Here is a 27,701-nt window from a genome sequence, read left to right on the forward strand (position 1 = left end):
TGAGCTACACAGTAAGATTCTGTCTCAAAAGAAAGAAAATTGTTTTAGCTAGGCATACCACTAGGCATGGTAGTACATGCCTTTAAGCCCAATACTCAGGAGACAGAGGTGGGAGGATATGAGTTCCAGGTCAGCCTTGGTCTACATAGCGAGTTCCAGGTCAGCCAGGGCTGCATAGTGAAACCATATAAAAATAAAATTTAAAGAATGAGATTAGGGCCGGGTGTGGTGATACACACCTTTAATCCTAGCACTCGCGAGGCAGAGGAAGGTGGATCTCTAAGTTGGAGGCCAGCCTGGTCTACATAGTGAGCTCCAGGACAGCTGGGCTACAGGGAGACCCTGTCTCAAAAGACTAAAAAAAAAAAAAAAAAATGAGATTAGCATGAAAGGGGAAGGTCATTAAAACAAACTAAGCCATACCAGCAAAATAAGTTTTATTTAATTTTAAAATAGTCATTAATGTGAAAATTCCCAAAAGCTGGGAGTAACAGTCTAGAGCCAAGGAAGGTTAAGAGGGGGCCAGGCCTCACCGAGAGCCCAGTTTGAGTCCCCTGATGTAAACCCTCCTTCAACAGCTAAGGGGAACCCTGAGTCAGTTTACCCCCTTGTGCCTGGAGCCAGGTGGGTTGGACCTGAGGGCAGCTGTTCATGCAGAGAAAAGCAGGCAGAAAAATCAGAGTTTAAAAGCTCCAATGATACCCTTCCCCAAACCACCAAGTCTCACGGATATGAAAGGATGAGGATGAACACTGATAAGCCCCTCACTTCCCCATGACAGCACCTGGGCTGGGCTAACTGGAGAAAAGGGCTTAGGACTCAACCGCCTATTACCTTTTGAGACTATTCCAAGAAGGAAAGGAAAAATCATGAGGCAAGCTGGTGCCAGTCAGTATCAATGCAGCTGAAAGGCCTGGCGTGGCCCCTCGTTCACACAGGGAACAGCTGCCCAGGTGTGAGGGAAGAGTTCAAGACAGGTCCCAAGTGGCAGCGGCAGGAAGGCAAGTGGGCCTAGCTAAGCAGGGTACCCTGCTCCTGGGCCTGGGTTAGGCTGTCCTTGCGATGCAGGTGGTGTACTCCCATCCTCTTGGGGCTGCGCTGGGGGCGGCTGGAATTGGAGAGTGGCCAGGCCCTGCCCTCAGTGTGAGAAGTGCTAGGTCCCTCTGTGCCCCCATCACTAGGCAGCAGGCTCTGGCGCTCTTCCTGGGGACTAACAGGCAAGTTCAGCAGTTCCTCTTCTTCCTCCCTGGGAAGGCCAGAGTCGGGTTCTGTTGGCAGTAAAAGTCCACTCTCCTCGTGTGGGGAAGAAGGTGGGGCATGCGTGGGGTTCAGGATGAAATGACGCTGCAACTCAGGGAGTGCATCACGTCCAAAGGCTGTGCGCTGGACCACAGCAGCAGGAGGTGGAGTGCGGTCCACAAATGCACGTTGCCAGCTGGCCAGCAGGTCCTCCTCAGAGCTGGCAGAGCTGGCTGGGGCACTGAGTGCTGATGGGGCTGGACTTGGCTGGTGGTGTGGTGAGCCTTGGGCTGAGGAGGGATTGCTAAGCACCAGGCTGGAGTGGGCCCGCTCACTCCCCTCCTCCACCAGGCTCAAGGAGATGGCCTGGCGAGTGGCGTAAGTACAGTTGGGTAGGGGGCTGTTTCGAGGGATTCGAATCTTATCTTCAGAGAACTCTATTACCTTGCGACCTGGATACAATGGGTGTGGTGGAGACGGGGTAGGGTAGGGACTCAGCTTCTCAAAGGCTGGCAGGGGCAGCTCCTCCTCTGGGGAGCCCCGTGCAGTACCCAGAGAAAGGCATTCCCCATTGGGCTGTGGAGAGGGACTGCCAGGGGCTGAGGGGCTGGCTGGGTCACCTGGAGCACCCCCACTCATGTCCACATGCACAAAGACATCCTCAGCCAAGGGGCGGCCAGCACTGCCTGACTGCACTGAATTGAGCAGGAGAGACTCTGGCTTCTCCAATACCCTGGCAATGACTGATGTGGGTACCACAGACCCTGGAGCAGGGCTAGAGGCAGGGCCCAGGCTGGCAGCCTCCTGACCACTGTGGAGATGTTTCCGAACCATGTCTTGTAGCTCACAAGGCAGCTAGGATAAAAGAGAAGGGAAAGATAAATGGTCCCAGATGAAGACAGCTTGACAGCAGAAACACTGGCCATCATGCCTAAGTAACGCTGTCTGCTCAGCACTTAAGCTGCTCCTGCATAACCTTACTTCACAGATAAACAGACTTGGTAGGGCTAAAAAAAACTTTTTAACTTTAAAAAGTTTTTAACGGGCCGGGCGTGGTGGTGCACACCTTTAATCCCCACACTTGGGAGGTAGAGGCAGGCGGATCTCTGTGAGTTCAAGGCCAGCCTGGTCTACACAGTGAGTTCCAGGACAGCTGGGGCTACAGGGAGACCCTGTCTCAAAAAAACAAACAAACAAAAAAAAGTTTTGAACACAGTAGGATCCGAACCTAGATCTGCTAAGGCCTATATACACGGAAACATCTATCTTCCCTATCTCCTCTGAGGTGGTTTCTGCCAAAACCATTTAAGTTTGGAGAACCTGTTCTAACCAGAAGCCTTACAAATACCCCTATTTCTGCAAGCCACAGCCAACACTGGGCTTGAGGCTCAGGGTCAGAGGGTTTGACCCTTCAAGGGATGGGCTCAGATGGGCTCTCTCATGGCTAATAGCTTTGGCCACCCCTCCTCCCTGCAAAGGCTCCTTAGACCGAGTCTCTATGTCAGTTACAGAAGTACTAATAGAGCCAACTCCAATAGTAGTGATGGCCCTTGGCAGTACCCAGGCCCTCAGCAGGGCTGACCAGCTTGAGGGACAACACAGGGCCAAAAGGAAGGCAAAGTGGAAAAAGGGGGAGTTAGAGGCAGGAAGATGAAGAGAGGAGAGAAACTCCAGTTGGAGGCATCCTGAAGAGGAATGGTGGAATAGTGCTGGGCAGGTGGAAGTATGTTCTACTCACATCAGCAAACTTGTGGTTCCGGAAGTGGGACTTATTGCACTTGAGGAGCTGCACGGCCAGGTTGCAGTCCAGCCGGTACCGCTCCTAGAGACACAGACCTGCTCAGAGCCCAGCCCAGCCCTGCCTAAGGGAATGGGCCAGGCCCTGAGCAGGGGAAGTGCACATACATTGAGTTCCTCCAGCTTGTTGATGGTATTCTTGGCATCCAGTAGCTTGTTGGTCAGCTCCACAATCTCCCAGTCCAGTGTCTTCCGGTCCATCTCAGCCTTCTTGATCTGAGGCACAGACTTGTGGTAAAACTAGCCCAGACCTCAGCAGGCCCTTCCTCCCTACACCAGCCCAGAGACACAAGGCCACAAGAGCTAGGGCAGCCAAGGCAGACAGAGCAGACAAATGACGGACAGACAGAAAGAGACTGGGCATCTCTCCTGCTCTCCAGGCTGCCTATGGGTGGGGGCTTCTGAGCAGGATCTACCTTCATGGGGGCTCAGAAGAGTGGAAGTCTAAGAACTGCCTATCCTTTGAAGGAGCTTGGAGGGGGCTCTAGACACCAGGGCAGGGAATGGACACCTCAAAGGCAGTAACTGCAGCCAGGGGCTGAAGCCTGTATGAGCAGATGTTTCCAGAATCAGGCTGGGAGTGGAGCACCTCAGATTAGCTGGCTGGACAAGGGAGGGAGCTGCAGGCTCAAAAGTAGCCTTCTGACCTTCAGCTTCCAGCCTGAACCTACAGCCTGGGCTCGCTGCCACTATAGCAGAGAAACTGTGAATGCTCTGTGGAGACATCAATCAGTGCCTCTGGTAGAGCCACGAGCAGCAGTCCCAGCCCTCCCAGGAGAAAGGCATCCACTACTCAAGGCGCCTCACAGTGACAAGAGCAGAGTGGGTGTGTTCAAGGGATAGAGGGAAGCAGCCAGGGCCCCACAATCCGGGATCTGGGCTGAGGAGGCCAGGGCCAGGGAGAAAGACAAACTCAGACGCAACTGCAAAAATCCAGCTGTGGCTAAGAGAGGCCTGAGAGGAGAGTGCGGCAGCAACGGTGGCAGCATGAGAGGGAGACGAGAGAAGAGAAACAGTGTGAGCATTAAGACAGTCCTGACTGGCAGAGCACACTGCCCCCACCCTCCCCAAGCCCCAGGGTGAATGGCAAACCCCTGGCAAGTCCTTGCCCGCCGCTACGCTGTGAGCACAGTACCAGCGTATGCAGCTTGTCCTCCAGCTCCTGGTTGGTCCGCTGGGAAGCTGTGTAGCTGTTCTGGAGCCTGCAGAAGGACACAAGGCAAAGCCCTGGTCAAGATCTTGTTCCTCAGGCCATGCCAGCCCTCCTCCACAAGAGTCTGGGCAAGTCCCTGTCCTCCCAATGCTGGTTTCTAATCAGACTCAGGTGGGATCGCTTCCAGCTAACTGCCTATGAAGGGGGAGATGCTCATGTGTGTGTCTGCCCCTTGTTCCCACACCTGCGGAATTTGTCCTTAAATTTGTCCAGCTCCTCGCGACTCTGGCCCAGTTCCAGTTCCAGGCAGTCTTGTCCAATTTCCAGCTCCCGCTCCAGGGCCTCAGTGCGTCTGGTAGCTGAGGCCAGGCGTCGGCGAAGCTCTTCATTCTCCTGCTGCAAAAGTCTGGGAGGTGGGAGGTGGGGCAAGAGGGTCATCAGAGACAGAGGGCCAAGCCTGGAGCGCCAAGCAGGGCTGGGGAAAGACGGGTTATGAGGACAGGCAAGTGGAGTCAGTGCGATGCTTGGAGCCTCAGTCTGAACTTAGGGAGGCTCAATCCACAGGCCTTCTTGCCCTTAAGAATGACCTGGGTTGGGGGATGGGGGAGGCAGAGTGGACGACAGAGGGCATTCTGCCCCACCCATACACTAACGAAGAGGAATAACAGGACAGATTCAAAGGGGGCACAGTTCCCAACCTGTCTCTGGTTACCACTCAAGCCAGCAGGGCACCAAGCACTACAGCTACAGTTTCCCCATTTCACAACCAGGCTTCTCCATTATTAATCCCTTGGGAATCCAGCCCAGCACTGTTCCTCCCAAGACCTCTCATGCCTGACAGAAATGGCTCCAAGAAGCAGCTGGTACAGAAGGGTCGCTCTGCTCTCTGGAGCCAGGAGCAAAAGAAGGGGTCCTTGCAAGGGCTCTCAGCCCATGGATCAATGAAAACCCTTTCTCAGAAAGAACCAAGTCACCTCCCAGAGACCCTAAAACACCCCAGCCCAACTTTTACCTCTACCAGTCATGTCCAATCCACATGTGGCTGAGGATAGCTATGAATGTGGCCCCACATAAAATTGTAAATTTAGCAGAATATGGGAGTGCAGATCTTTTAATCCTAGCACTTGGCACTGAGGAGGCAGAGGCAGGCAGATCTCTGTGAGTTCAAGGCTAGTCTGGTCTACATAGCAAGTTCCAGGCCAGCCAGCCAAGGCTACATAGTGAGACTCTCAAAAAATAAAAAAAAAAAAAACAAAAAGAATTATAAATTTACTTAAAATACAAGATTTTTCTGCAGTTTGGTTTGTTTTATAATTTGATTGTATGGTTCTTGAACATGAACTCTGTAGAAGACAACACTGTGTCTCAATATCAAAAGTTGAACAGGCTGGATCTAAAGAAAAGCCCCAAAGTACCAAAGCTGAGCACAGTGCTCAGAGGGACAGAGTCGAGACAATGCAGCGTAGCAGGGAGTGTCCCAGGCGGCCGATACTCACTTCATCCTCTCTGAGTCAGTCAGGGGCTCCTGGGCAAAAAAGAACAGAAACTTGACACTCAGCTCCAGACCACTAGCCTCTTGATTGGCTCACCCTCCAAACAGCCCTAGAAAGGGCCATGCCTGAAGCCCAAAGAAGAGAAGGATGACAGGGTTCTCCAGAGATAGCTAAAATCTAATAATGCCTGGACAGGCTCAGATTACTCTCTCCTAGGCCAACTAGAAAATTCTAGAACCTCTTCCAACCTTCATCTTTAGTCCTAAAGCCATTTTCAAAGGGGTCCTAGTGCCTGTGCCACCGTTCCCCAGGATAGAGAGCACCTCTCAGCTGTCTGTCTACTGGGCTCCTCCCAGGTCCTCTCTTCACACAGATACAACAAAAGACTCTCTAGGGAAGGAAAGAGGTAAAGTTGAGCTACAAAGTTAAGTTTTGACTAAGCCCTGTCAGCCCCCCGCAGGGGAAGATGGGCAGAATAAGGACCTTGCAGGCCTAGGTGGAACAAGTGAATGGCTGAAGAGTCTCTGGGGAACAAGGTGCACTTTTTGGTTTGTTTCTAGACAGGTTCTCAGCCCAAACTCACTATACAGCCAAAGATGACCTTGAACTCCTGATCCTCGATCCTCGTGCCTCCAACCTTCTAAGGGCTGGGACTATAGGCATATATCATCACGCCCAGTTTTTTGTCTTGCTTTGAACCTCCTGCTCCAACTTCCCTAAATCCCTAGAGTGGTCATCATCCAAGAACCAGAGCCCAGCCAACCACAAACCAGAGCAGGCCTGAGCTACGCAGAAGGGCATGAAGCTGGTGGCTTCAGAACTGCAGACATGTGGAAGCCAATGAGGCAAGCTAGACCATGGACTCTAGAGCCTGACAACTGGACCTGACGCCATTCTGCCATAGGCTGGCAACAGCCTTTGTCTCATTTAGCCCCACTCCCCATGTTTATAAGGCCAGGGGACCAAGAAAAATTCATTAACAACTTAAATTCTTATTGAACATTCTCTGGACTGAAATGATCAAATTGTGGCATTTCTGCCCTGGGTGTGTCCACAGGAGCCACAGTATACCTGGTGCTCAGCATCTATGTGAATTAGCTCTCAAGGTTTATAAACGTGCTCTGTGCACTGCATCAGGGGAGAAGACAGAACAAGGGAAGAGAGCCAATCTGGAGCATTTCACAGTTGACTATAGGCCTCCTAAGAGCAGGCCTAACATGGTTCCTGGCAGGAAATATGTAGTTAACACATGTTAGCTAAACAAAGCAGAGCTGGAGGAAGCGCCGGACTTCCTGGGGACAATAAAGAACAGCTGCTGTGGTGGGAAGCAGCTGGAGCACCATCTCCTTAAGCCCCCAAAGGGGCTACAGTTGAATGATTCAACTCCACTACAAAGAACTGGAGGCCAGCTTCCCACAGCTTAGGCCTGAAGACACTCTGGAGAGCTGTGTGTTGCAGGGAGACTTCCACCATATAGGTTTGACTCTGCTGAGCTGCAAAGACTAGGTTCCCAGACATGTGAACACATACAGAAAGTCCCCCACCAGTCCTGCTACAGCCAGGAGATCCTAGGCCTGTGTCAGCAATGCCATACTCTCTCCCTAACACAGGACCAGCAGCTCAGGCCTGAGAGGGCAGATTAATAGCCAGCCTCAGGGGCCTACTTTTGCCAGCCGGAGCTCGGCTATCAGTGTTGCTGACCTCTTGCTCCAGCCGGGATGCAGGAATGTCCAGCCGCAGTTCCCGATGCTCTGGAGGCGCCTTACGGTAAGGTTTCTTAGCTGGGGCTACGCTGGTCATTCTGGGAGGTGTGAGCTCCTCCACCTGCTAAGAGAAACCAGGAAGACAGCGGTTCAACAATGTGGTATAGAGGCTTTAGGGGCCAGTGAGATGATTCTGTGAATAAAGCTGCCTGCTGCCCTAACAAGCTAAATTTCATCCTTGGAGCCCACATAGTGGAAGGAGAGAACTGACTCCCACAAGTTGTTCTGTGACCTCAACAAGCGGCACTGTGGCACATATGCACCTGCACCCACACTCTCCTCGCTCCCCCAAACAAAATAAATCAATGAAAAAAAGAGGACTTTGGACTGAAAATTTTAAAAAGGATAATCAAGGCCAGGCGTGGTGGCACAAGCCTTTAATCCCAGCACTTGGGAGGCAGAGGCAGGCAGATCTCTGTGAGTTCAAGGCCAGCCTGGTCTACATAGTGAGTTCCAGGACAGCTGGGGCTACAGGGAGACCCTGTCTCAAAAAGACAAAAAAAAAAAAAAAAGGATGATCAAAGGGGACATATGTAGAAGACACCAATTAGGCAGATAGGCCTGAGACATTGCTGCATCATTAGACTTCAGTGTCAGTCCCCACAGGTCAGGGGAGTGCTGGAGAAGAAGGCATGAATCTAGTGGAGAACACGCAGGTGGGAAAGGCAGGATCCAGGACCTGGGCCCCTGGAATAGACCCTGCTCTAAGAGTGTGGTGGGGAGCCTCAGGGGCAGCCCATTACTGTCTCTTGTAAGCACAGAGGGCTGTAAAAGCATGTAAGCACCTGTTTCCTAAACTCTAAACTGAGGATCACAACAGTACCAATTTCAAAGGGCTATTGTGTAGATTCCATTGGGCACTAAAAACAGTGCCAGTGATACATGCCTGTAATTCTAAGCACTCAAGAGGGCAGAGGAAAGAGGGTCATGCATTTGAGACCAGCCTTACATAGTGAGACCCTGTCTAAAAACACCAAAAAAAAACCCACAAAAAACTGCCCAGCACTTAGGAAATGTTCAATAAAGTTCGCTTTCTACAAATTATAACCAAATCTCAAGGGTTTGAGGATGCTGACCCAACCCAAGCTCCTGGGCCAGGGTCTCCAAGCATGAGAGCATTCTCAGCCACTGCTACTGAAGGCCAAGGCCCTGTGTCTGCACCATTCTTCCTGTACCAGCCCCCACCAAAAGAGGACACCTGTCTGACCCCCGAACTGCCAGCCTCCTAGGGGAGTCAAGTAGGGGATTCAGGCTTCATCAGGACATACCATCTGCTCGTCGGCAACTCTCTGTTCTGCTATCCTGGACTTAGCCCCCGCCTCTCCGCATCCCACGGCCCCTCCACTTCCTCTAGGCAAAAGTTCCTGAAACCAGAGAAGGGAAGAAAGTAGAAACCAGGTGTCATCCACCTGTCTGTCAGTACTGCGCGCCTGCCTGCCTATCCCATCAGGACCTAGAAGGCCGCAGGGAATGCCAAGCAGGAACAGGACAGGAGGTCTTAGGGGAAAGCAGTGGAGGTAGAAGCAGGAAGATCATGAGTCTGATGCTGGCCCTTTACATAGTGAAGCTGTTTCAAAAAAAAAAAGAAGAAAAAAGAAAAGAAAGGGAAAACATCTGAGGTAACATGTTCCTGCCTTTCACCAGACAAGTAGTGTGCTGGTACACAAATTAATTTTCTCAATTTACCACATGCCCCACTCTGGAATGGTCTGTACAGTCCTTATTCCTACCTTCTGTCTATCCTAGTCATCTAGGCCTCTCAGAGCCTGGAAACAGCTAGGAAATTTGGGGAGCATGGATTGCAAATGACACCACCAGGAAAGAGCCCAGCAGAGGTGCAAGATGATGCTGCTGGCAAGTGCCACTAGCTTTGGTTCCACAAGGAACCCAAAGACCACTTCTGTGTACAATGGTGGTCAACAGCCTTGGCAACAAGGAAAAGTAGGTCCAGAAAGAAAACACAGCAATTCGAGCAACAGTTCTCAATTCGGACAGTTTTCCCCCCTGCTTTGCTTCCCCCAAGGGCATTTTCAGTTGCCAAAACCTGCAGAGGGAGATGTACCACTAGTGGGTAGAGGCCAGGCTGCTGCTAATCATCCTACAATGCCACCATACAGAAGAGCCACCATAAAAAGGAGCTGTTAGGGCAAAAGGTCAATAATGCTGAGGTTGGAAACTGCTAATATAGGGGCTGGAGAGATGGCTCAGTGGTTAAGAGCACTGACTGCTCTTGCAGAGGACCCGGGTTCGATTCCCAGCACCTACATGGCAGCTACGAACTGTCCTTAACTCCAGTTCCAGGGGAATCCAAACCCCTCTTCTGACCTCCGCGGCACTGCACAACATGGGTGCACTCACATACATGCAGGCAATATACTCATATACATAAAATAAAAATAAAATATTTAAAAAAAAAACCTGCTAGTATAGAAAACACAACTGTGGGGCTGGCAAGATGGCTTAATAGGTGAAGGTGCCACCAAGCCTGACAATCTGAGTTTGATCTGTGGGCCCAACATAGTAGGAGACAACTCTTGAAGGTTGTCCAGGACTGACCCTCACACATGCACTGTGGCATGCACATGCGTGTACGTGTACACCCACCCACACACACACACACACACACACACACACACACACACACTAAATAAATGTAATAAGAAAAACATTTTAAGATGCTGGAGATATGGCTCAGTGGTTAAGAGTGCATACTGCTCTTGCAAAGGACTCAAGTTTGGTTCCCAGCCCCAACATTGGGCTGTTCACAACTGTGTGGAACTCCAGCTCCATGGGATCTTCTGACCTCTGAGGGCACTTGCATTCACATACAAATACCCACACATAGACGTACATGTACACATAATTTTAAATAAAATTAATTTAAAAAAAAAATTAGAAAAACGCAAGCATTGGGAGCTGAGACCCCTGAGTTCCAGGCCCAGGGCTGCTCTGGCACACTGAGGCACCCAGAGTAACATGCTTCCTCATTGCAAAAGCCTGCTATGCATCTACACACATGTAGTTGGGTCAGATGACCTGCAAGATCCCTTTGGGTTCTTGGGTTCTGAGATGCACCCATATCCTTCCTGGCCCCCATCTGTAATAAGCTGGGCCACAGCATGGGGGCAGCAGCCGCCAAGGTGATCAATGGAAGCAGTAACCCTAGGTGGCCTTCTAAGCATAGAAAACAATCTCTTCCCACCCCCATCAACCTAAACAGAACTGGGGGCTAAGGGAGGCCTTGCGGGCTAAAGCATGTGTTCCCACTGTCGGGACATGCCCTGGCCATGACTCCTGTCACATTCCAGCAGCGCCTAGGGCAGAAATGGGGTGGGGGCAGGGAGGGTGGGGAGGCAGGAGTAGTCTCCCTCCTCTGTCTGGTCTCTGGCCTAGGGTTTTGAGGGGAGCTGGGTGTAGTAGCAGAGGCGAGAACTGCCAGCCTCCACTCCCACCCCTCTGACAGGAGGCAGAACGTGTCCCCACAGGGCACAAGCAGCAAGCTGTCAGGCTGACTCCCTGCACAGGAATCTGGGCGGGCCTGAAAGGACAGTACATTCCTGGGGAAAGGGGAACAAACAAGACACAACTACAGGTATCCTAAGGCTGCGTCTCCAGAAAGCCCTGGAGAGCTCCTGTGGCCTGAGGGAGGGGCCCAGAAAAGTCCAAAACCAGTCTAGGTACCCACACCCTGACACTCAGAGGTGTGTATGTGGTTGCATGACTGGAAAAGAGTAGAACCAGAGCCATGGGACTAAGGGGAGAGAGACATCAGTGGAGCTTGTAGGAAATGATGGGGAGGCTCCCTGGAGCTGGCCTCTGCCTTCTCCCCTCTCTACACAGATGCTGGCTCTCTGCTACCTTCCTGTCTTCTCCCCAGTCAGCTGAGAAACCTTACAGACCCCTTTGTGTGCCTCTTCCATCCTCGGCCTCTTCTTTACTTCCCTACCTCAATTCCTGCCAAGGCCTATACTCTCTTCTAGGCACCAGGGCACTTTTGAGAACGTGCACAGGCAGGGAGGGCAGCGACACACTCAGGTATCTATCTGGTTATTCTGTTTGTAGGCAGAGCTGCCCAAGGCTCCACATCCTATAGCTCATCCTGCTCACCCTGACCCGAAGTCCTTGCTGCATGTATTTAATCCCAGGCTTCTCTGAAGGCTAGAGGCAATCTCCTTGCTGGGCTGAAGGACAAATATGGATAAGGCCAGCAGAGACACAGGTAGTAAATGCAGACAGAGACTCTTAAGGGTGGAGGTGGGAATGGAAGATTACTCTCTGTCAGACCCACTGACCTGTCAGAGTCACAGGGAGGGAAACATTCCTGACTAGGGAAGTGGGGACAACCCACCAGGAAACCTTCAGGGTTCCCCAATCCTGGTCCCCAAGGCATATCTGTGCCATTCCCTGCCCCATGTCCATAAATACCTGAGCATGTTGGGACAACTGGGTCTTTGCTCCAACTCCCAAAATCTGCTAACTGCCCCAGATCTAGCCTGTGAGGGGCCTACAATTCCAGCAATAAACAGGAACACAGTGAACCTAATGGCTCACAGTCCTGGACTGAAGAAAAGACCAGGCAAGAGTGAGAGGAGGAGAACATGGGGGCCCCCAAGCTAGAGAAGATAAAAGGGTGAGTTAGAAGGCATCAGAGCAGTCTCACCAGGAGCTCTCAGCTACCAGGTATGGTTTCCACTGGCCACAGCTCGTTTACCCAAAGGTTTCCCAGATGCCTTGTGTTTTAGTACAAGAAAGACTTCCAACACTGTGCTGAGACAGGATGATCCCCTGGACTATGGTGAGCAAGCTGCAGCTAAGGGCAGCCTGTAAGGTCTCCAGCTGCCAAGCAGACTCCAGGACACCACCAAGAGTCTTTTGGAGGAAGATTTGGCAATAAGCAGGGAAGAAACCTACTCCTACTCCAAACTACCTGAGCCGTAGAGGAACTAGGTCAGATGACCAGGATGGGGGCTACTAGCTGCTGTGCTGAGTCTGTACTATAAGAGGAGGGGGAATCCTTGGCATGGCCTATGTCTCCTTGGGCTGAACCTGTCAGCCCTGTTGTGGGAAACACCCAAATCCCCTGAGGGTAGAGAGAGAAGGGGCTCTCCTCACCCTCGCCACCCCTACCCTACCCCAGCTAACCCCGCCTCCTTCCTTTGCTACACAGCATTCATTCTTCATTTACTCAGAATCAGCTCAGAGAGAAAACCTCAGATCTGTTGGGGAGGAGGGTGATAGCTTCCTATTTGCCATGTTGCAATCTGCCAGTTGATGCAGGCCGCCTGTTGCCACCTGCCCTGTATTAAATACCTTCTCCCTGATTACAGCCCATGGGGCACGATTAGCTGCCTTCAGAGAACAAAGTCTACTTTCATTAGAAATGGGGCTGAGCACGCAGAGAAATGCACTGTGAACCCACTGAACAGCTGAGCAGAGTGCAGACAGATAGATGCAAGGTGCAACCTGCACCAGAGGCGGCTGAGAAGTGTCAGTTACTCAAAGGACAAGAAAGTGGTCAAGTTCCACTCTAGCCAGGAGATGGGATTCACACTTGTCCCCTTTTATGGGTGAGTGTGGCCAGGGGCATCCCACAGAAGCCAGAAATCAATGTTGCTGGAGACTGATGAGATAAGAAAAGCCTCTTCAAGGGCTGGAGAGATGGCTCAATGGTTACCAGCACCCACATGGCAGCTATCAACTGTGTAACTCCAGTTCCAGGGGATCCGATGTGCTCATCTGAACTCTGAGGCCACAGGTGCGCTTACATACACACAGGCAATACACTCATACACACACAAAAATAACAGAGAGAAGCCTCTTTAGAATCCTGGCTCTCTTAAACCACTATCCTTGTTCCTCCTCCAGCCAACACTCCCACAGGACTATAGCAAAAGACTCAAACCCAAGAGCCTGGGATGCTGTCCCACTTCCTTCTGCTATTCTGCTGAGGTCTGCCCATGGCCTGGCAAGGTAAGGGGGCAGAAGAGGAAGTTCTAAGTATCCCAGTTTCTTCCTGCTGAGGATTCAGAAGCAGCCATTCACAAAATCACTGGCACAGGAGAGGGGACAGGACTGGCTACAAAATGGACGCTATGCTGCCCTTTGCTTTTTCTCACTTCAGCCTTCCCGCATCTGACACCTCCTTCGGCGCCGTGAGTTCTGTACCACCACTACCCCGTACAAATTCACACATCCAGAGCGATGTGTGAGGCCAGAGATGGCCTCGCTCTACTCAGACCATCTCCCTACTCTCCACATCACCAACACCCTGATTAGGAAATGATGTGGTTTATCTGGCTCAGAGCAGTTTAAAACCCAGTGAAAGTCTGCTCACAGCTCTAAATGAACCAAGTAAGAGAGGGACCTTTGAGGGGTCAGTGAACCTAACCCTCTCAATCAAGGTGAGGCCCACACATCACTACAAGAATTTTTTTTTTTTCTTCGTTTTTTCCCCTTTCTGAGATAGGATCTCCCTGTAGTCCCAGCTGGCCTGGACTTGCTATGGAGACCAGATTGGCCTTGATCTCACAGAAAGCCACTTGCCTCTGCCTCTTAAGTGCTGGGATTCAAAGTGGTACATGTCCACTCTAAGAATCTTTAAAATTTTCTTTGTAATGCAAAAGAAAAACTCAGGAAGTTAGTAACTGCTATTGCTTTTAAAATGAGGACAATCTAGCCCCGTTTTGGAAGACAGCTGCGCTATGTGCTGCCTTAATTCCCTGGGAACCGAGTAGGATATAAATAGGGAATAAAAATAAATACCAACCCTTCTGAAAGCCCCCATCAGCCACTAAAACAACAGCATGATCACATAGGAAATGAGCTATCTCCTTGGGAACTGTCCTGAGCCACATGCCTTGGATACAGACACTCTGACCTCTGAAACCTGGGAAGCTACACACCACAGGTGTAGGTACCCCTCCCACACAAGTCTAGCTGTTTCTAGAGCCTCTGAGATCCAGGCTCTGCCTTCAACCAGAGACCAAGGGATGCAAACCACCATGCTGCAAGGGTCAACCCCATGACCAAGTGACTCCACAATAGCTCTGAGAACTGCCCATGAAGATTTCTACCTCTCCCCACCACAAAATACAGCCCCTTTCCACCCTGCCTGCTCTGAACAGAACAGTCCCTCGGCACAAGGCACTGATCCTACCGAAGCTGGATTCAGCCTCCCCCGCTGTACCCCATCCTCTCTCATTTGCCTCAGCCCCTAGTTTCCGGCACGCAGCTGCTCCTGAGGTACATGAGCAAAGCCCTCAGCAATCCTGGGCGCGTGGCAGGCAGGCAGCCAGCAGCTCACAGGGTGGGGTCTGGGCAGAGGTGCTGCTCTGAGCTGATGACTAGCCTGGAAGATGCCAGTCTATGCCCAGACCAGCCCTGTTGCCTCTCCAATAACTGTGCCTGCCTCTGGGCAAGTACAGCCTCACCCTCTTGGGACAAGCTGCCTGTAGCCCTAACCTGGCCCCCTGCCTACACTAAACTGAACAGACTGACAGAGCTTTGAAAGCCAAAAAGGTGAGAATCATTCTGCCCAAAGCAATCATGAGGCCTCACAACTAGTGCTGGTGACCCGAGAACTCATCTGGCTCCCCACCTGAGCAAATACCTTGTTTACCACCTAGCCTCTCATCCAAGCGAACACCTGACAGGAACAAAGGAGTTGAAGACTACCAGTGGTGACCCAAGAAAACCAAACCCTCCCCAACAAAGGGAGGGCCAAAAAGTCCTCAAGTTCATGGCCAGCACTTGACATTAGACCCTATGACCTCTCCTTAAGGAAGGGAAAAGTAGTGGCCCTAAGCCAGCCCTCAACTCCAGATCCCTCTTGCTTTTCCAGTCAGAGCCATGCCTCAACCCCCTCCAGCTTGCTAACTCTTTACTCAGTTTCTCAGAGATGCTGGAAGTACCTGTGTCTCCTCATATCCACAAGTTCCCTTCCCACACTGTAGCCCCTTGCTTTCTTCCTCCCAGCCAACAGGAATAGAATCTACCTGGAGGGCCTACAGGTCTCAAATCTCCTGCCAATCTGTACCAGGACTGTCCCTCAGAGTCAGAACAGAGCCCAGGAGTCAAGAGTCAGTACAAAGAGATATCTGGTGGACCTCCAGGGCAATCGGCCTTCCAGGAATTTCCAGAACCCCTTTCTCCCACTCAAGTCTGGAGGATGGGCCCAAGATGGCAGCTTTTCCATTCCAGGCAGCACTCACCAGTCTCCCACTGAGGCCAGGACTTTTCCTGGACCTGAAGAATCCAAAGCCAGGTTCTTCCCCTGTCTGGCTGGGGCACCCTTCCCAGTCTTGGCTAAAGTCCACCTGATACTCCAGGAGTGGAAACAGGTAAGAGACCAAACTCCACCCACTCCACCTCCCAGAGCAATGGTGACTTGTGGGAGTTGTGTCCTTACACTGGTCTCTGGATCTGGCTTTCATTTTGCTTCTCTCTGACCAGGAAAGTCTCCAGAACCAGGACAAGGTATGCCTCAACCTTCTCAACCTGGATGAGAACCTAACTTCCTGTCCTGGGTGAGAATGGGGACACCATCTACATTCTCCCTCTTGACAAAGGGAGGAAAACCATCTGGTCAAGAAGAAATGCCGATTCCTACCCTAGCTCTGTCTGTCTCTGAGGCCGAGAAGTGGAAACAGCATGGTAACTGAGGGAGAGTCTCTAACTCCACCATGCTCAAAGCATGGAACAGAAACACCATCAAATTCTGTTCTGGGGGAGACTGAGGTGCCCGGTATGATGGAGGGGGAGAGGTAGAGGAATCCTGCAGCAGGCTGGCAAATAGGTAGGCCATCTCTCTTCTGGCAATGAAGGGGGTACATCCCCACCCACACAGGGTGAATAGGAAAGAAGGGAACCCAGAGAGCAGAGAAGGCAAAGCTAAGGGAAGGAGGCAGCCAGCCTGGCAGGGAATGTAGGAGACACTACACCCCAGGGCAGGTTAGCTGGCCAAGGTCAGACTCACAAGGTTAGTGTCTTCTCCCCAACCAGCCAGCTCTCCTGGTTAGTGTGGTTAGCGACAGACTCATGGCAGACGCCCTCCAGCCACTCCATATAAACAGACAGCTTGGTGTGTGAGCAGCCCAACTCCGGAGCTGCGAAGAGAGAGCAGAGGAAGACCAAGCTGTGGGATGCCCATGGGCATTCGCTGCACTCTTTGTGGGAGAAGCTCCACTATGGAGCTTTCACGGACTTCCTGCCACTCAGAAAGCTTTCCAGGTGAAGACCAGTACCCCACCTGCTAACAGTGACTCCAGCTTACTAACCCATTCAACAAAGCTCTCTGGTTGATCAAGAGAAGAAGACAGCTATTGTGGAAGGGAGCAGAACTCCCTGTCTCCCAGTCTGAACACTGCTGCCAGGCTGCACCAGGACTCTGAATGCTGACTTGTAAAAACAAAGCCCCCTACAGCTGCAGCCCCACCCCCCAATCCAGGCCTATGCCAACAAAGTGCATCCCATAGGCTCCAAGGGAAAGGACTGCAAGAGACCAGCTGGGGATCAGAGGCTGTGACAAGAGCTGCAACAGAACGGACAGTATAATAGGGCAGTGTGTGACCTGGCCCAGAGTTAGTCCAGTCAAGGAAAGGATGGCACATAACCACCTTACAGTTTCTAAAAGGGCCAGGCAGCTGGTACTTCCCAGGGAGCCAGGCCCAGAGGACCCTGCAGAAGATGAATGCTATAGTCAGACTCTCAGACTTCAACAGGGGCTCCTCCACCTTCTCAGGAGGCTAGGCGTCCCATCAGGGCCAGTCAGGGAGTAGCAGCAACAGGTTCCTGAAGCCTCCAGAAGTATCCTGGAGGAAGTGATGTATCCCAGCTCAGAGACTGCAAAGCAAATGCCACAACAGCGGAATCCAGCAAGATATGTCCCCTGGGCAGTAGGGCAGGAAATTGAGAGCACACACACCAGCAAACATGGGGAAAGGGCAGGAGAGGGGCTCTCTCCCTTGTTCTGGAAAGCTCTGCAATCTCCATGCCGGTCCTACATGTGGGCCTGCGTCACAAGTTCAGGCCAGCTTGGACAACTCAGAGACCCTGCTTCAAAACAGGAAAAAAAAGGGGGGGGGTGGGGGAGCTCTGGGAATATGATTCAGTAGTTCAGTAGTAGTGTTTGCTTAGCATACACATGGCCTTGGGCTTAATTCCCAGTATAGTACCACAAAAAATAAAAAGTATGACCTGGTGTGGTAGTGCACGCCTTTAATCCCAGCACTTGGGAGACAGAGGCAGGTGGATCTCTGTGAGTTTGAGGTTACCCTGGTCTACATAGCCAGTTCCAAGCCAGCTGGAGCTACAGAGAGACCCTGTCTCAAAAAGAAAAAGTGTCCAGCTGGGCATGGTGGCACATGCCTTTAATCCCAGCACTTGGAAGGCAGAGGCAGGTGGATCTCTGTGAGTTCAAAGCCAGCCTAGTCTACATAGTAAGTTCCAGGTCAGCTTGGGCTACAGGGAGACTCTGTCTCAAAAAGACCAAAAAAAAAAAAGATGTCAAGTGTCTCTCAATTGCTACTCACTGAGTGTACCATACTATTCTGGCTACTGCCCCAGAGCTTTAAAAGGCCAAGGCCTGACCATGAAGAAAGATAACGCTTTCTAAAGGCCCTGGCCACTTTGCTAACCTAGGGAGAAAGCCTGGCCACTGATGGGCGGCCTTCAGAACCCTCACCCACAAGAGCTCCACAGACAACAGCTAGATCTGTTTGCATTCAAAAGGCAGAACACTGGGCACGATTATGCAAGTCTATAGTCCCATATGGGAACGAAGATCACAAGTCTGAGGCTAGCCTGAGCTGCAGAGTAAGACCTTATCTCAAAAAGAAATCAAAAATAAAAACAGGTAGACCAGAAAATGACCCAGCTAACTCTAAACTTCAAGAACCAGGGACTCTTGTTGCATTCAAGAAACTGATAAATCAGGTAATTTTTCTCTTTTCCAGCCAAAGATGAGGGAGAGTCACACACGAGACAGAGGTGCAGATGCCACATCACTCTTAAATCAATCTCGATTGACACCCAAGGACACTCCTACCAGACAATTTCATCTCAGAATAAAATATAATCCCTGTAGCCCTAGCTGGCCTGGAACCTGATATCTAGACTAGATTGGCCTCACTCTCACAGAGATCTGCCTACCTCTGCCTCCCAAATGCTGGGATTAAAGCCACCACGCCTATTTTGGCATTTTTATACAAGATACATATTACACTTACCTGGAAAGTCAACAGTTCCTAGAGACACAAAACCCTCCCTCTATATTATACTTTACCATTCTGCAAGCATTCACTTCCATGACTTTCCTTTGATTCCCACTAGTAAGACACAAAGAACAGCTGAAGTTTGCCCATTTTGAGTTAGACAGAGCAAGTGACTTGCCTAAGACCATAGGTAGAACTGTTCCCATCCCAAATTCCAGTGCGATCATGAAGGCTGACCTGGCCAGGGAGCCATAGGAGAGTAGGGCCAGTTGTGTCCTCACTTCAAGAACATCAAGGCTTCTGGGCTGACCTGTGATTTACAGAGGCCAGTGCTCAGTACCCAAAATAAGCTCAGCATTCCATCCTACTAGCTACTACTGGCTAGATGAATGAGGACTGCGGAGGGGTTGGGGACTGTGGGGGGGGGTGTTCTAGGCTGACTTCCCAAGATAGGCCGTCATCTTCCAGAGAATGGTCAACCCTGCACGTGGGTCATTGTGAGCACAGAAGCTTCTCATAGAGGGGCCAAGTTCTTTCTAGATTCTAAGTGGCACCTAACACACACTGAAACTTACACTGAGACCCTCTCTTCCACTCACAAGCCACTGCAGGAGAGACTCAGTCCTCCGGAAAGCTAAGGAACGACACAATCCAGGTCCAGCTGGTTCACCCAATCTCACCCAAGAGCTACCCATCATACAACACAGTTTATCACTCTGGCAAAGACCCATCAGCACAGATATGTAGGACACAGGCATACACTCTCACTGAGGAACAATGAGGAGAGCCCAGGGAAACAATACCCCACATTCATTCACCTACTGGTTTCATCCTTATGATTTATCTAGCCATTAAGAAAGCTGTAGTTAGTCCAGTTGTGGGGATGGTGCACACCCATGAGACCATAACCAGAAAAAAAAGTAGGTGACAATAGGCACTGAAAGGCCAAAAGGACTAATGAAGGACCAGCAACCAAGAGGTTCAGGTGATAACTGTTTTTTGGATACAGGCCTAGCTGGGACTCACTATGTAGCTTAGCATGTTGGGATTGCAGGCAGCTGCTACCCCTACCAGGCTTTGAAAATACTGAGTAACAAAAGCTACAGATGCATGTTATTAGAACTAGAGAAGCTAAGTGCAGACAGCTGAAGCCATGCTCCTGGAAGACCGTGTAACCCATGAATTCAATGCTGGAAAAATCATTAGTAATGCTATTGTTAACATTATCACTATTTGTTTATGCAGGACTTTCCTTCCTAAGAGCTCAAAGGTTTTGCCAGAAAGATCTCATCTGTTTAACCTCACTCAGGAAGGATGGGTTGGGTCACAGAGTAACCAGGGTTCCTTAGCACTTACTCATAGAACCTAAGCTTGCCCTCAATTAAGGAACTTGTACCTAAAAAGCCTTAGATGCAGACCTTACCTCCAGCAGAGGAGAGACAAGTTAACAGCAACTCTACAGTGTGGAGAATGCTTCAGATCACAGGAGGCAGGTGCATGGCTAAGGCAGGGGTTTATGAACCGGACAGAAAGACTGCTCTCAAGAGAACCAGGGCACCTTCCTCACCTGACTGTAGGCTCATACTGGAGTACCTCCTTACATATACTTTAAGAGGTCCCAATCTTTGGAAACAAATTCTTTTGGTATCTGTTGAGAACTGGTGCCTTATGGACTACTCTCATCAACTAAGCTAGAAAGAAAAGGCAAATTGATGATGACTCAGCCACCAGCCCATTTCAGAGGAGGATTAGGGGTGAACCTGTGACACAAGACTAAAGCCCTAAGATCATGAGGGCCAAGAAGTCTGGTTTCCTTGATGCCTGCATGCGTTTCTCTGGTTCCCCCTGACATTTTCGGTTCATAAGACACCTGGGAACATGGGTCCCCAAACACTCCATCCAGTCACCCACTGCATGCAGCCCTCTATCTACAGCCTTAGTGGCTACAAATCTACCATCTATTTGATTCACTCAAGGTCACCACCAGCCTGCCCAGAACTGGAGAAGCCGACACACTGTGATCCATGGCAGAAGTGTCTGCAGCCCAGGGGATGGGCAGCAGCGTGGCAATCTGATTTTGCACAGGCAGCTCATTGGGAATTCTATTGCTTCATCAGAAGAAACCAGAATCTCTGTTTTACTCCTACCTCAAAAATGTTCCTGGCTTTATGACAGAAATTAAAACACTTATTCAGGCTTAAATAAATCAAAGCCTTTTCTTATCCACAAAGTTTTAAAACATGAGACTCAAAAAATAGTCACAGACTGTCCTCATATGTCAGACCCATGCAATGTGCTAGGAACGCATTGTCTTACTGTTCAATACTCCAGAAAAGTCACGGCACTGTCATTTTATAGGGACAAAACCAAAAATCCAACTAGTTAAAAAATTTGCCCAACACTGCATAGCTAGCATAGCCATCATTGAAATCAAGTCTCTCTAGCTCTAAAATCAGGCTACATAGTAGGACCCCATCTCAAAAACAAAAACAAAGCCAACCCTTTGTCTTAAGAAATGTTGTTGCATCTGCTTTTTTTAACTTAAAGTCCATCCTCTCTAGCTTGGCATGCAGAAGAGCAGTGCACATTCTGCCTTGGCCAAAGCATAACGGTTAGCCTGAGTTGCTGCCACACCCTCTTCTGGCCTCTGCAAGGACTGCACATACGTGGTACACGTACACACATGCAGGCAACACCCATACACAGAAAATTATTATTATTGGTCTTTTTGAGACAGGGTCTCCCTGTAGCCCCAGTTGTCCTAGAACTCACTATGTAGACCAGGCTGGCCTTGAACTCACAGAGACCCATCTGCCTCTGCCTCTGCCTCTGCCTCCTGAGTGCTGGGATTAAAGGCATGCGCCACGATGCCCAGCTACATAAAATAAATTTTTTTAAAAAATTTAAATAAAAAGAAGCTGATCCGGGTGAGAAACAAAGGCTCAGTTTATCCAGAGGTCCTAAACTTCAAATGTAAGATGGCAATGAAGCAATGAGATCTGAATGTAATATTCGAATAAGGAATACTGTGAGAAAACCAATTTACACAACAAGAAATGGTGTGGGGGTGGGGGGTGGCTCAAAATCCAGTCTTCATCCTGCAATTCACTAAGTCTGAGGATTTCTACTAAAACACAAAGGTGTACTCTATGAAGAAAACACGTTGCAGCATGTCAAGATTGCAGCACAAATCAAGATAGAGTACATTAATCTGGGACGTGTGGCTTCTACAACAATGGAGGAGGGGAAACAAGACTGCCAGGTGCCACAACAAATGGAAAGGTTCTTCCCGAAGCTGGCCCAGAGTTCCCAGGGAAAGTCCAGTCTTCAGCCCCCAAGTCCTCTATAATCTGGTTCCACACCAGGCATGTGCCTACTCTGATGGCAGGGTGGAGAGTCATTTACTAAAGAAAAAGATGGGCCCTAAAGGTATGCCAAGTAGACAGGACATGACTTAGAAGGAAGAGAAGAGCCAATATTAAACATAGGGCAAAGGAAAGCCAATCACTCAAACCTGGAGCTTGCCTCTGCCCCCCAGCTGCAGGCCACCTCCTGACTGGCTAAAGGGAGAAGAGACTTGTGTGCTATGCCAGCGCCTTCATCAGACAGCACAGGCTTCAGCAGAAGCACATGTTTTCCATTTTCACCTCATGCTGACTGGAAAGAGCTATTTAAAATGCCACCCACGATTTTTCTCTATGCAGGCTATTTTAAAAAGAATGATTATATCTATTGTCTATGAATTTAATATTGTGGCTACTTCATCTCCCCATGTCAGTAATCAAAACCAGACCCCAACCTTAACGTTTACATCTACATTAAGAGGCACACACCTACCTTTAAATCATGCTTAGAGTGATTTTTTGTTGGTTTATATTTGTGTGTGTGTGTATGCATGTGCCTTGGCACACATGTGGAAGTTGAGGATGACTTGTAGGAGTTGGTTCTCTCCTTCTACCACATAGGTCCTGGGGTTCAAACACAGGCTTAGTGGCAGGCACCTTTACCTGCTGAACCATCTTGCTCATCCTGTTTTGTTTTTTTGAGACTGGGTCTTGTTATATAGCCTTGGCTAGCCTAGTAATTTCTATGCAGCCTAGCTGACCTCCAGCTCAAGGAAATCCTGTCTCAGTCTCCCAACAGGTGGTGGAATTACAGGTGGTGTGCATTACTAATGCTTGGATTAGAATGGATCCCTGTATGAGTCTGCTCACCCCACAAAGGCCCAGGATTTTGCAAAGGGTAGTCAGCAAATTGAATCATGGAGAGAACAGTTCTGGCAAACTCAGCAGAGTAGGTTAGGTTTCCTCACCACTGTCCCTGCCTCACATATTATTTCTAAGAGTAAACAGAGCTGGGCATGGTGGTGGTGGTGGTGGTGGTTGATGCCTTTAATCCCAGCCCTCAGGAAGCAGAGGCAGGCAAAGATCTGACCTGAGATCGAAGTCAACTGAGTTCCAGGCCAGTTGGGGCTATAGGGAGACCCTATCTCAAAAAGGAAAGAGAAGTAGGCAGAAGACAGAGACAAAGCACTTGTGTCCCAGAAAAAAATCTGAAATGGCCAAAATGTTTCACATGGGTGTACATCTAACCAACAAGACAAACAAACATGAACCAGATACAGCCAAACAAGTTATGAACTGCTTCTGGGCATATTTAAAAGTTAACTGCAGCGCTGGGTATGGTGGCACTACACCTTTGATCCCAGCACTCGAAAGGCAGAGGCAAACAGATCTCTGTGAGTTCGAGGCCAGTCTGGTCCACATAGTGAGTCCCAGGCCAGCTGGGGCTACAGGGAAACCCTGTTTCAAAAAGACCAAAATAAATAAATAAATAAAAATAAGAGTTAACTGTACCACATGAAATGCCTGTAGTCCCAGCTACTCTGGAAGCTGAGGCAGAAGGTCCACTTTAAAAGCCCAGGACAGTGCTGGGAACATAGTATACAGTGCTTACCTAGCATATATGAGGCCCTAGATTCAATTTTGAGAACCACATAATAAGAACAACAGCAACAACAACAGAAGCAGTTATTACTATTATTTCAGGAGGTTGTGGCCAGCTAAGCATGGGCAATACAGTGAGCGCCCCCCTAAAGGTAACTTCATATTAATAAAAATTTTAAATTAAAAAAATTTATTTATTGTTATTTTATGTATATGAGTGTATTGCCTGCATGTATTAAAGTGCACCTGTGTCATGCAATGCCAATGGGCATTGGATCCCCTGGAACTGGAGTTACAGACAGCTGTTAGTCACCATGTGGGTGCTGGGATTCAAACCTGGGTCTTCTGTAAGAGTAGCCAGTGCTCTTAATCTCTCCAGCCCCGAAAATTTTTAAAAAAAAATTTTTTTTCATTAAAAAAAAAACAAAACAATTCATTCACCTGTTAGAGCCAGGGATCCAGAGTTTACATCCTACAAGGCTCTGCCACTCACTAACTGGGGACCTTGAAGAAATGACGCAACCACTGGTGCTTCACTTCTCCATCTGTGAAATAGGATACCAGTATGTATTTTATATAGCTGTTACCAAAGAAGTAGGTAATGCCTGTGAAGGGTTTACAATAGTGCCAAGCACAAAGACTACCTTTGATATTCACTATCATTACTGTTCAAATGCAAAGACAAAACTTCCAGACTCACAGCTTCAAACAGAAGTTTCCACTGGTACTTTAACATCACTTTACATAGCTCAATTTAGACAGTCCCATTATCCAAAAGCTGCACTTCGATTTTAGTAACTTCAGGCTGGCAGCCCACCAATGCAAACCCTCCACAGCAACCACAGGTTCAACCATGAAGTCTAAGGTAGTGCTGAGATCTGATGAGCATATCAAGTAATACTTAGCACATTAATACTTATATTAATACTAAGCACATTAATGTATTACCTTTTACAAATACCAGCCCCACTGTCTGAGGGGAACTGGAGGCACAAAGAACTTCATAATTACGAAAGATGACACAGCTATAAAGTCAGGATGGAGCCAGCAGCCTTTTGGTCTTTTTGAGACAGGGTCTCTCTGTAGCCCCAGCTGGCCTGGAACACAGTATATACACTATGCTGGTCTTGAACTCAGAGATCCACCTGCCTCTGCCTCCTGAGTGCTGGGATTAAAGGAATGTGCCACCATACCTGACTTTTGGTTTGTTTTTGAGACAGAGTTCTCATGTAGCCTAGGTTGGCCTTAAATTTGTTATATAACTGAAGGTGACCCTGAACTCCTAATCCTCCTGCCTCTACTACTTTCCAAGTGCTAAGATTACAGGTGTGTATCAGCTCCAATTCTTTTTATTTTACTGTTGCTTTTATTTATTTTTTTGAGACAGAGTCTCACTATATAGCCCTGGCTGACCTGAAACTTGCTACATAGACAAGACTGGGCCCAAACTCAGAGAGAGTCACTGCCTCTTTCTTCCTAGTGCTGGGATTAAAGGTGTGAGCCCTCAGCTATAATTCTTTTAACTATTCACATTATTCTTTTTCCTTCTTTTTCTCTTTTCTTTTCTTTGAGACAAGATCTATGTAGCCCAGGCTGCCCTCAAACACCCACTCCTCACCCTGAGTGCTAGGATTACAAATGTACACAGTTCTGATTACAATCCCCAAGGAATTACATCTATACATCTCAGAGAAAAAAGGTTCTCGAGTTTCTAGACACGAAACCACAGCTAAACATCATCAGTTCTTCAAGTACCTAAAAACACTGGGGCTGGCCTAGTAGCGCTGATTTAGGGTGTTCTGTCCGGAGTAAACTTTTGGGGGTGGAGGGAGGGAGCAAGTATGCAGGGAGCAAGGCATGATTAGTGAGACATTCCAGATCAAACCAGACCTCCCAGTTCAATCATCAAGCAGAAGCAGATCCTAAAATAGACCAGTAAGAAACCTGCACCCACTGGGTAGTGATGCACACCTATAATCTCAGCTACTAGGGAGGCTGAGTTAGGAGGATCACTTGAGCCCAGGAGTTTGAGTCTAGCCTAGGCAGCATAGCAAAACCTCCTTTCAAAAACAAAATCAGCCATAGTGACTCATTCTGTAATCCCAGCAATTAGGAGGGAGGTTGAGGCAGGAAAATGCCACAAGTTCAAAGCCAGCCTGAGTTATACAACAAGTTCCAGATCAGACCTGGCTAGAGTTGAGACCCCGTCTCAAAAAATAAATAAATAAATAAAAAAAACTGGGCCAGGTGTGGTGGCACACGCCTTTAGTCCCAGTACTCAGGAGGCAGGAGGCAGAAGCAAGCAGATCGCTGAGTTCAAGGCCAGCCTGGTCTACATAGTGAGTTCCAGGCCAGCCAGGGTAACCCAGGGAGCCCCTATCTCAAAAAACAAAAACAAAAAACACCCACAAAACTAACAACAATATTATATATAAATATATAATATATACATATATCTATATATATGTATATACACACGCATCCTAACTCCATCTCTGCCTTGGGCATTAACAGAAGTGATGACCGTATTCATTACAGTCACTGCATTCTGTCTTCTGTCCTCTTCCTCTCTCTCCAACAGCACGTCCACTATCTTCAAGGCCATACTTATCTGAATAGTAAAACTGATTTTTTTTCCTTCTTAAATGTGGTATGTTGGAGCACATACAAAGAATGCAGCGAAAGCTACCAGAAAAGGGCAAGTTCCATAATCTTTTCCTTCCTTTATCTCACTGGTCCAACTGTAAAATAACACTCAAATGATCAGGGGCCTCAGAGATAGAGAATTTGCAGAACTTTATACATGTCAGACTCACCCCTTATCTCATAGCTCATCTGGGTTTCTTCCTAGTCCCAACCTGTCTCCCTCCCATAGGACACCACTCCCCCAATCCATATCCCATGGAACACTAATGAACTTTTCTTACCAAAAGAAAAGTGCAAAAGTAGACATTAGCAAGAGGGAATTCAGGACTTGTTCATAAAAAGGACCTAAATGTCAGTGAACATCATCAGAAATTTGCTTTCTTAGGACTCCCCACCATCTGTCACCCACAAATGTGCACTTCCAGGCAGAATGTCAAATTGACGATGTGAGGGGGAGATGGAGGAAGAAATGGTACATATCTGTAGGAACTGCTTGTGACAGGGATGTGTTAGAATACTCTTAGATTCATCTCTACTTGCCCAGAGTTGCTTGGACTAGAAGACAGCATGTGAAACTCAATTCTACCCCGACTCTCAAAAGGCAGCCTGCAATCTAAGCAAAACACAACTCACGGACCAAAGGCAAAAGTCAAACTCTACAGATGAGCAACCTTCTCAGATGAACTGGTTCTCCAAGGCCATGGATCGTCTCCCAGGGAGTACGCCACTTAGAAACCTGTCACTGGAGACCATCTTACCCGCTCTGGGGTTGAGCTGGGGCAAGACGCTACTTCTTTCCAAGCAGGCAATGTGACTTCCTCCAGTCCCTGGGGCCCCTTGGTCTTCAGATGAAATTGGGGCAGATAGTGCTATAGGAGCTATGAAAAAAGGTTGATCCAAGTCTGGAAGAGGGTCTTTTGACTGGTTCCAGTCCCCTCAAGAGACCGGCCCAGCATGCTCCAGGTCTCTCTCCCATCCCTTCCGCACTGTTCTTTAACCAAAAGAGCCCTTTCCCCTCCCACTGAACTAATAGTCAGGCCTCTGTCCCAGGCTCCAGGCTTCTAGACTCTCAGTTAAGTAATTCTTTTTCTTTTCGCGCGTGGCTACTTCTGCAGAATCGGAACTACACCTATTTCTGGCTCCCCCGCCCCAATCCCCTCCCCTAGGGCTGCCACGGGATTCCAGGCCCCCTCCCCTCCACCCCCATGACTTTTTTTCCTTCCGCCTCCAACCCTCCTCCATCCCAGGTCCTCTGTCTGCACCTGGGAGCTGGTCCCTCCCTTCATCCCTTCTCCATGCTGGAGTCCCGCAGTCTCCCTCAACTCCAGCCTCCCAGCCCAACTACTCGAAATCCCACAACAAACTTTCCGCTGCTGGCCGTAGCCTTCAAGCCGCCATCTTGCCGCGGGGCAGGCCGGGTAGTGGCCAGGGTCTCGGGAATCCCCACGCACCCG

The 27,701-nt window shown here is 49.3% G+C and overlaps 1 protein-coding gene across 14 annotated transcripts; it reads right to left on the reverse strand.

The window, feature by feature from the left end:
• Nucleotides 1–402: 402 nt before the first annotated feature.
• Tjap1 (tight junction associated protein 1) lies at nt 403–27,701 on the reverse strand. 14 transcript variants are annotated; one of them, XM_029561607.1, is made up of 13 exons: nt 27,612–27,701; nt 27,006–27,125; nt 24,043–24,146; nt 16,420–16,549; nt 8,714–8,809; nt 7,384–7,509; nt 5,686–5,714; nt 4,434–4,595; nt 4,172–4,238; nt 3,961–3,990; nt 3,145–3,252; nt 2,978–3,061; nt 403–2,094 (listed from the first exon to the last, which is right to left on the reverse strand). In XM_029561607.1, the coding sequence occupies exons 5-13, from the start codon at nt 8,714–8,716 to the stop codon at nt 1,012–1,014; spliced, it is 1,692 nt and encodes a 563-aa protein (XP_029417467.1). In that variant the 5' UTR covers nt 8,717–8,809; nt 16,420–16,549; nt 24,043–24,146; nt 27,006–27,125; nt 27,612–27,701; the 3' UTR covers nt 403–1,011. The 14 variants fall into 14 exon arrangements, with proteins under 14 accessions (XP_029417467.1, XP_008827294.1, XP_008827296.1 ...); XM_008829072.3 differs by lacking the exon at nt 24,043–24,146; XM_008829074.3 differs by lacking the exon at nt 16,420–16,549.

This window comes from Nannospalax galili, unplaced genomic scaffold, assembly GCF_000622305.1.
Source record: "Nannospalax galili isolate Female #2095 unplaced genomic scaffold, S.galili_v1.0 scaffold653, whole genome shotgun sequence".
Taxonomy (NCBI): Eukaryota; Metazoa; Chordata; class Mammalia; order Rodentia; family Spalacidae; genus Nannospalax; species Nannospalax galili.

Excerpts from the sequence above, each read along its gene's own strand:
- Tjap1 (XM_008829073.3), bottom strand. Across the intron at positions 5,715-7,383 it reads CATCCCGGCTGGAGCAAGAG|GAGCCCCTGACTGACTCAGA; the intron begins GTCAGCAACACT and ends TTTTTTGCCCAG. Across the intron at positions 3,253-3,960 it reads GCCACAGCTGGATTTTTGCA|ATCAAGAAGGCTGAGATGGA; the intron begins GTTGCGTCTGAG and ends TCTGTGCCTCAG.